At 53.8% G+C, this 9,088-nt stretch overlaps 1 protein-coding gene across 1 annotated transcript; it reads left to right on the top strand.

Moving 5' to 3' along the window:
* The first annotated feature begins 3,839 nt into the window (after window positions 1-3,839).
* Window positions 3,840-7,314, top strand: RPS14 (ribosomal protein S14). Its single transcript, XM_086759038.1, has 5 exons — window positions 3,840-3,994; window positions 5,236-5,386; window positions 5,704-5,865; window positions 6,364-6,440; window positions 7,204-7,314. The coding sequence occupies exons 2-5, from the start codon at window positions 5,238-5,240 to the stop codon at window positions 7,269-7,271; spliced, it is 456 nt and encodes a 151-aa protein (XP_086615164.1). The 5' UTR covers window positions 3,840-3,994; window positions 5,236-5,237; the 3' UTR covers window positions 7,272-7,314.
* Window positions 7,315-9,088: the final 1,774 nt, after the last annotated feature.

The raw sequence follows: 9,088 nt of genomic DNA on the forward strand, positions 1-9,088 counted from the left end.
GAGGTGCAGCAGAAGTTCTGTTGGGTTTGGCTTTGGCAGCGCGCTCTGGGAGAGCTTCCGACTTAACGGGAGGCGAGGAAGCAATTTCAATCAAATGAAACAGGCAGATAAACAAACAAGAAGAAAAGAAGAAAGGAAATCGTGGGGAAGGAGACACAAAGAATTGCAGACAATTATGGCTGCAAATTTTCTAACATGCTCTGAAGCATTCACTGAAGTCAAAGACTTCTTATCCTTAAACATTTCACTTCCCTCACAAGCCTTTTCTCTGAAGATCTCCAAATATCTTGCCTGCGCCAAAGTTACTTGAAAGCTCAGAAAACAAAAAGGAACAGGACGTTTTTCAACTGCAAACTGCTGTAAAGGGTATTAAAGGGATTTTTTTTTTCCCCCAGCCTTAAATGATTTGCAAACTCAACCTGAAATATATCTGCACCAGGAACAGCTTTCTGAGGCCGTGCTAACCCCCGTCAGAGTTTTAGCAGGGGAGATTCAGGCACAAATCATCGAGCAAAAAGCCAGCAATGAGTAATCAAAGGCACACACAAAACTCCGAGGACAATCTGCAGAATCCGCAATCTCCAGCGGTAAAGTTTTCCACTGAATAATTACTTCTGAGAAAAAAAAAGGAATTTGTTGAATGCTGGGTCTGGAGTTTGCTAATACATTTTTTTTTTTTAAAGAATGACCTACGCACTGGAAAGAGAAGGCTGCTCCGAAAAGCACTGGTATTTATTAATACCAGCTCTGGCATTTCACATGAGTATCAGGTAGCTTCCCCACCCCCCCCACCCCCATCTGCTGTTTGCAAACACAAAGCAAACCAGTCCCTCTCCTGCATGCTTTAACTTACAGGCTCTTCTTCAGCACATCTGTCGGAAAGAAGTCCAGCGGCTTTCCTCCGCATTGTCTCCAATTTATTAATCAACACCTTCAGCTCCCTACTGAGTTACAGCCAAATTACTGTCGCCTTGAAGTCCATGGCAGCACTTCCACCGACTTCATTAGGACCAGAAACCAGCTCTTGAAGTCTCTGCCAATTCCTTAAGTGCTTTAACTTCAGCGTTGGAAATTTCTTTTTTAATCTTCTCACGCCTGTTTCTGACACATCATTTTACATGTGTGCATGCACAAACTGCCTTTCTGAAACTAAAAACGGCCTCAAAAGTGAATGGAAAAGCTTGCTTTTTTGGTTGTTTTACCTGTGAATGGCTGCATTTGGGGTCCTGAATTTCTCTCTGCCAGGGCTATGAGAGGAAAGATGCCATTTTGAGGGGCCAGGAGCTGTTGCCCACCAGCCCCGCAAGAGCCCCAACCGCAGACCCTGCTCCGTACCAGGCAGATAGCAAAGGTTCACCCTCCGGTGAGAGTTTTGGCCTCTTCCAGCTCCAGTCTCTGTTTCAAGACCACCAGTAAGGCCACCGGACCGGTGGCTCGTGGGAACAAGACACAGCCACAGAAACGGTGACATCTGAGCGCCAAAAATTCCTGCTTGCGGGAAGTCCAGAGCCAGGGCCTTCGGAGGTCAGGCCAGTCCCTTCACACTGACCCCTCTCAGCCAGGACCAGTTTACACCAGTGCCAAAGCCAGGGCAGGAGAAAAGGTCGAGAGCAGCGTTTCCATTTGCCTTGGCTCTCGGGCTCCCTTTCTGTTGAGTCACTGGCTGAGTTACGAAATCCGCCTGCAGCGTCACTGTGTCTGTGGGTTTCCCATGGGCTGGAGAGGCTATTACCACGGAGCAGCTGGAATGTTAATTATCCATTAAGGAACTAAATCTGGGGGATTTCTCAAAGCAAATACACATCGTCTCAGGCACTGACCCCACAGTGGCCTGAGCATCCTTCCTGGCCAGGCTGGAGGACGCAGTCCTTGCAGCCCCTGCCGGGTGCCTCCCTTCTCGCTCATCCCGGCCTGGGAAGTCCTCAGCAGCTAGGACAGCCTGGCCACGGCTGGCATTCAAGCCTCAGGAACATTTTGCAGGGCAGGCAGTTCGCTTGTAGACATGCCAGAACTAGTGCAAGGCAAAGAGAAAGGAAAGAATTTGTCCTGGGGAGTGGAGAAAGCTCCATCCTGCACAGAGCCTGGAGGGACTGGGAGCAGCCTGCCTCCCAGCTGCTTTAGGGCTGAGGGCAGCGCTGGATTTTGAGCTGCTGGTTTGTTTTTTTTTTTTTTTTTAGAAGCTCATCTGGTTATTTCAGCCTGTTACCCTGTAAGTGGAGGCTTGCCCGTTTCCTTGCCTCTGGCTTGCATCTGTTCCAGGGGAACATCTGTAGCTGGTGTGAGCCTCGCAGGGGATCGTCGCAGCCTGCCCTGCACGCATGGCTGCTTGGGGAGAAGCCCACCCTGCCCGGCTCAGGCTGCACGTGCACCCTTCACTGTCCCCACGGTTCCTTCTCAGATGAGTCACCCGCAGCCACCACGGCACACGTGGCCTGACTCAGACTGACCTCTGCAGCGCTCACCTGCCGCAACCCCCTTCCTTCTCCCCTTCCTTCAAATCAGGCCATGGCTGGTGTCACTGGAGACCCCGTCTGGAATTACAGCAGTCCTGCCAATGTATATTTTAAAACCCTGTCCTTCAATATTTAAACAAGAAGATCCCCGATGCAACGGCAAATTGCTGACAAAGACAAGAGCAGGCAAGGGTGGCCCACGGGGCCAAGGAGGGTGTTACGGTGGCACCTGTGAGCACAGAGTGCATTGCAGAAGCCCAGTACAGGGAGGTGCAGGGGAACAGGGAGCCTTACAGACCAAACCTCTTCTCCCTGCTGGCAGCTGAGAGGTTTGCATCCTGGAGGGACCTGGGATGCTTGACCAGAGAAGGGAAAAGGCACCCTGAAAGACATCAGCCTCGCTTGGCACGTGGATGCTTCCCTAAAAACATGCAGCACCCCAGAGCTGACGGGCGTGAGAAGTGGGTCAGAAGTTTGCAACGGGCCAGCAGCAAATGCTGTCAGTTGAGCAGAGGCGCTGGACCCTCCCTGCAGATGTGCTTTCAGGCCTTTGGACTGTGCAGCACTCCTAGGGGGGCCATTATAAGGAGCCTCCCTCATACATCTGCAGCCATCTGCTTCTCCTCTGGTCAGACCACCTCTGGCTGTAGCTCCTGGGTGCAGATCTGAAGGCCCTTCCTCACCTAGGCACCCACGGGTGGGCTCCTGCTCTGCCACCCATGACCCAGTCCTGCGTGGCTCTGAGCTCTCTGCTTGCGGTAGGGCTGAGTGCTGCAGGCAGCCAAGCGCCATGGGGGAGGCATCTGGAAGCAAGGCAGGATCAGGCCCAGGAAGGCTATCGCAAGTGCTACAGAGTCAGGTTCAATCTGCCTTTTTTCCAAAGGTCTTGGATGTTTCCCCTCTCTACTCTCCTGAGCCCTTTTTCAGTCACCTGGAAACAGAAAATACTTGCTTGCTGGATCACCGCCTGAGCTCGGGGACAAGCAGCTCCTGGAGCCTGACAGCAGAGCGAGGGGGACTGGCCTGCACCCCGGCCTGGCTCTGGCTGAGCCCAGGCAGCGCTGGCTGCGGCTGCTTGGGCAGGAGGAAGCGGGCTGCATGCTGGCATTCCACTGATTTTCCTCCAGTTGGTTTTTAAACCGATTCAAGCCTGTTTTTCCAAAGCTCTCCCGGCACAGCTCTGTCAGGACCTCAGCCGCCCAACCCGCCGCCATCCTGGGGAGGGACGGGCGTCAAGCGGCCGCCGCCATCTTGGGAGGGACCCAGGGGGAGGAGGCGGCCGCGCCATCTTGGGGAGGTCGGCCCAGCTTGCTGTCGACAGTGCTGTTCACGGTTTCACGGCGGCGGCCGGCGCGGCGGGATCGGGATCGGGATCGGGATCGGGATCGGGGCAGAGCCCTACGCCTACAACCGGGGAAACGCCGCTTCCTCCGCGGCACTCGGCCGCCGCCCGCCATCATTTCCGGGTGAGCGGCGGTGACCTCCGCCCCCTGACCGCTGCCGCTTCCTTTCCAGTGGCGGCCACCGGACGGGACGCGCGGGTGAGTTTGGGGCTGCGGCGCATCCGCCGCCATCTGCCCGCCGGTGCCTCCCCGCGGCCTCCCCGCCCGCCACCCGCCTCTGCGGGGCCGGGGCTCCGCGGAGCAGCGCTCCCGGCGCGGGGGAGGCGCGCCCGGCGGAGCGGGGGGCGCTAGGCCGCGGGCGAGCCGGGGGCTGGCGTAGCTGGGCGGCCGGGGGAGGGCCGGCACTCCCGGCTGGAGGTGGAGGAGTGGAGAGGCCGGGCCGCGGCTGACCCAGCCCTAGGCCCGGCGGTGCGAGCATCGTCCCGCACTCCGTGGCTGGGTCCGGTGCGGTTTCAGCCGAGCACCGAAGAGCAGTGGGCTCGTTGTGTTGAGGTTCATATGGGCGTTAACAGCGCCCTCAGCTCTGTCCTGGTGATGTCGCTGGGCTTTACGGACCCCGGCTGGGGACGGTGGTGTCCGCGGGGCCTGGGGCTGGCGGTGTCGGGACAGGCTGTGTCGGAGTGGCCGTGTTTTCACCGGCGGTGCCCAGCGCCGCTCTTTGCGGAGAGCGGGCTGCAGCCTGTGGGGGGAAGCAGATCGTGCTGGGGTTGGTGTTCTTAATGAAGTCGTCGGACTTCTCTTGTGCAGAGCGCCGGTTGTAGCAATAGGGAACCCCCTTCCGCTGCTCAGGAGCAGATGCAGGGGATCCACAGCCGCCTGACCAAGCACTCCTGAGTGCCGCAGGGTGTAGGCTTCATGGGGCAGAGGACTGACCTGGGCTGGTCCCAAGGATGTGGTTAGGAGACCAGTAACGTGGAAAAAACCAAGCTGGTACTTGAAAGGTCTGCAGAGTCAGAGCTTTTGGCAGTACCAGACTCTTTAATAATTGCTTGGTTAAATATTCTGTTTCCATAAAGCCATGTAAATGAGCAAGGAGATGCTCCCAGTGTTGCTGGTTATCAAGGAAATGGGCTCCGCTGCAGCGGTGTCTGAGGACATCACCTGACTTGAAGCACAGCTTAGGTACCTCCTGCTGTGAAGTACACACACCTACAACCTACACTGAACAGTTGTAGGTGGTGACTTCCCTGCCAGCAAGCAGCAAAGCTGGGAATCTTGGGGTTTTTTAAGAAGTCCAGAATTACTGCCTGCATTTTGCCAATGGTAACTCGTTTGTTTTGCTTGGTAAAAGTTTGGAGTAGCAGGGAAGTTCATAAAATCTTGTAAGAGAATGCTGAGAAGTCCACCATCACTCATACTTCTCTTTTGTTGTCACTCAGAAATGGCACCTCGTAAGGGCAAGGAGAAGAAGGAAGAACAGGTCATCAGCTTGGGACCTCAGGTTGCTGAAGGAGAGAACGTGTTCGGCGTCTGCCATATCTTTGCTTCCTTTAACGACACTTTTGTCCATGTGACAGATCTCTCTGGCAAGTGAGTATTGAACGCCGGCTGCCTCCCTGCAGTACCTGGCTCCTTCCATTCTGAAAACAGAAATTAGATTTGGCAGGAGGCTCCACCAGAGGCCTTGAGGTTCTGCTGAACTGTAAGATAAGATGGTGCACGTGTGTGAATACAGACCAGATGGCTTGGTGTGCTCCTCTGTAGTGAATGTTGTGCTCAAGCTACTGGACGGCAGCTTATTGATCCAGTAACATTCAAAATAACAGGTTCTCTCTGTATCCAGAAGCTGGCTTGTGGGGATGGAAGAGGAAAGGCTTTCTTCTCAATGTCTTCTTTCCCTTTTGTAGGGAAACCATCTGCCGTGTGACTGGTGGCATGAAGGTGAAGGCGGACAGAGACGAGTCTTCTCCCTACGCGGCTATGCTGGCAGCCCAGGATGTTGCGCAGAGGTGCAAGGAACTGGGCATCACTGCCCTGCACATCAAGCTGCGTGCTACCGGTGGCAATAGGTGCGTTGGAGGGGCTGGGCCCTGGCATTCCAGGAGGATCTGTCCGGTCTTAGAACTGTGCCAGATGCACCACATCCCTTCTTTGCACTGCCTCAGCTGGGGAGGTGGATTCACCCTGGGAATTTGACTTAAAGCTTGACCTGAAGGGTGTCTTGTCACACCGTGTGCTGACCGGCTGACATGGTCATCTCTCCCTGAGCATCTGGAACCCTTTCTGAATGGGTGTCTCAGTTGATAGAGCTGGGGTGTGCTCTTAGTTATCCGGTAGTGGAAGGGGAGCTGCTGTCCACTTGGAGATGTGTTACCTTGGAGTGACAGTGAAACGTGTGTCTGGTGGCTGATTGTGAGTGGTTTGGGTCTGGGGACAGGAGCGGGGTGAGTTCTGGTATCTGGGTGTTTTGGGGTGGAGGAACTCTGATTTTAACATTGTCAGTTGTTTGAACTGTGCTCTGTTTCTGAATCACTGAAGGGATTATGGGTTCTGGTTCTCTCCTCCAGGACCAAGACTCCTGGACCTGGTGCCCAGTCAGCCCTGAGAGCTCTGGCCCGATCTGGAATGAAGATCGGCCGCATTGGTGAGTGATGGAGAAAGCAATGGCCAGAAGCGCGTGTCGTTGTGTAACAGGGCAGAGCCTTGCTACGTAAGGGGGAAAAAAAAGGCAAAACATGACAGTTTTGAGAGATTATTTAGTAAAAGGAGCTTTGCAGGCATGTATGCCACTCAGTTTGACAGGATGACTTTGGGATGTCCTGCTTGGCCTCTGTCAGATGCCACTGGAGGTCTGATTGAATTTAAACGGATTCTTAAATTGACCGTTCACCAGGAGGTGGCGTGAGCAGACTTCAGAAACCAAGGTTCTGGCTGCACGATAAACCCCAGCTGCGCAGCAGGATGGTGGCGCTCCTCTGACGTCAGAGCGTTTGTGCCGGCGCTGTTTAAGACTGATGCAGCAATCATGGAGTTACTCAAACAGTTTGAGGGAGAGTCCCAACCTTTGCAGGGGAGTGCCAGAAGCAGTGGTTTTGTCTGCTCTCGGAGTTACGTCAAGCACCCTCTGTTTCTTTGGAAATGCTGTGGCTACTCAGCTGAAGTGGGATGGGAGGTGGGGATTTTCGCTTCCTGGGCGTTAAGAGCCCTGGGTGCCCAGCGCTTGGCGAGTTACAACTGCCCTCACTCCTGTGGAGCACTCGTGCTGCCCGCAAGGAGCAGCTGTGGGATGTCGGGGGGATTGCTGGGGTCGGGTGGCTGTGCCCAGCTGGTTTCTCAGGGTACCTCTGGAAGGTAACGGTGTGTTTTGTTTGGGTTTTTTTTTTTTTTTTTTTTTTTCCTCCCCACAGAGGATGTCACCCCCATCCCCTCTGACAGCACTCGCAGAAAGGGTGGTCGCCGTGGACGTCGTCTGTAAAGAACGCTGCACCTTTGGTTATTAAAGCTCTCTTTTAAACCTCTTCTCAGCTGCGTGTTTTCTTGCTGAGGTACGCTCAGAAGTTGAGCGGCTTCAGCTTAATTACACCCACCAATGGTTTGTCCTCTGAAGCTGGTCTTCTGGTTTGGGTTGGGGTTGTTGGTACTGCTGTAGCGGAGGTGCTTTTGAATATACACTGAGGAGGCTGCTAAAAGCACTGGAGTTGTGACTCCCTCAGCTGCTCTGTTTACATAGATACTTCCAGAGGTGTTGAAGAGAAATGACTCCTCACTTCCTGGTCAAACCCCACTTCCTGCACTGATGTTTGCCCTCCATGGAATGTGTTTCCACCTTTGCCAGTGCTCTCTTCCTGGCTCTCCAGGCTTTAAAATTGCTCCTGTTCCTGTTGCTTCCTTGTCTGCGGCAAGATTTTAGACCGAGAGAAGATGGATGGGTGTGATGGATGGGTGTACAATACTTAAGAAGTGCAGTTTAAATTGGGTTGGTTTTTTATGCTTGTGGTTAAAAGAGCTGTGGCTTCTGCAGCTTGAGAGGGAGTGGAAATGGTCAAAATTCCTCTTGTGGAATGGTGATGTCAGTCCTCTTAAAGTGCAGCGCCTGTTCTGCCGCGGGTCTGTCTCGTGCCGCCTTGGGGGCTCCCCAGCAGCGCGGTGCGCGGTCGGCGGGAGCTCGTGGCGGCAGCTACAGCTCGTGGTGCTTTGCAGCCTCAGTTGCAGTCGCCTGCTGTTCGGTGGCACTCTTGGCAAGGGAGCTCATCTGGAGCTGGTAAAATCCTTGTCCAGGAATACTTACGGTCAGGTTTAAGTGATGGTTATTTGTCAGGTTTGATGAAAAACTTAGGATTTTTAGCACAGTTTTGAGGCAGATACAAATAGTCTTCTAAATGATGGTGCCTGACCTATAAAACAAAGCTGGAAGGTGATGTTCTGCTGTCCTGGGCTCTTGGAGAAGGTCTGCCTCCAGATCCCAAGGCTTGAGACCCTTGCTGCTTTCGCGTGGGCTGTTTCCCACACCTTTGCATCTTAAAACACTTCACAGGGATTTCCTTCACCTGCCCGCTGCTCCTGAGCCGCCCTCCCCGCACAGGAAAGGACGCTTTGATGGCGTTGAGCACGCTCTGCTCTCCCAGCAGTCTCTCTTCTGGTAAAGTTCCTCAGCCTGGATTGGATCCAGTGCTTGTTGCTCCTGTCAGGCTTGGTCTTCAGCTCCGGAGCGCCAGCTCTTCCGTAGTGAAAGGGGACGCGTTTCGCAGCAGAGGAAGCCAGGCTGGCTGATCCAAAGCCATGGTGTGGCTTGGTCTTCATAGTGAAAACTACTTGGATGTTTGTGGTTTTGAAGTGAGTCACGATCTTTTGGAGGTGTCCCTGCTGTGGAAAAGAAAGCTGGGCTTGTGAGCGAGCTGACTGCTGCTGGGTTTTTTGCAAACTGTTGCTTAATACATGACTTCCCCTTTCTGTGGAAAAAATCTCTGCCTGGACAGATGTTCTGAAGCCAGCATGTCCCTTGGTGCAGCCTTAGTGTTTTATTTGTAATTTTATATATGGCCATGGAAAACTTTAGGAATAAACTTCCTTTACTGTCCTAAAAGGATGCTGTTTGCAGTTCAAATCACTCTTTTTCCTGTACTTGAAGTGTTCTTTGAACTCTGTGTGGAGAAGGTGCTGAAAACATGAAACCAGCCAATGTGGAGTTGAACTGAGGAGGAAACGAGGCGGGGGCGTGCAGGGGACCAGGAGGCGAAGGTGCCGTGTGTTGCTAACAGCTTTAGTCAGTGTTTTTTTTACACTTACACGTGC

This window comes from Chlamydotis macqueenii, chromosome 14 (assembly GCF_036417535.1).
Source record: "Chlamydotis macqueenii isolate bChlMac1 chromosome 14, bChlMac1.mat, whole genome shotgun sequence".
Lineage (NCBI taxonomy): Eukaryota > Metazoa > Chordata > Aves > Otidiformes > Otididae > Chlamydotis > Chlamydotis macqueenii.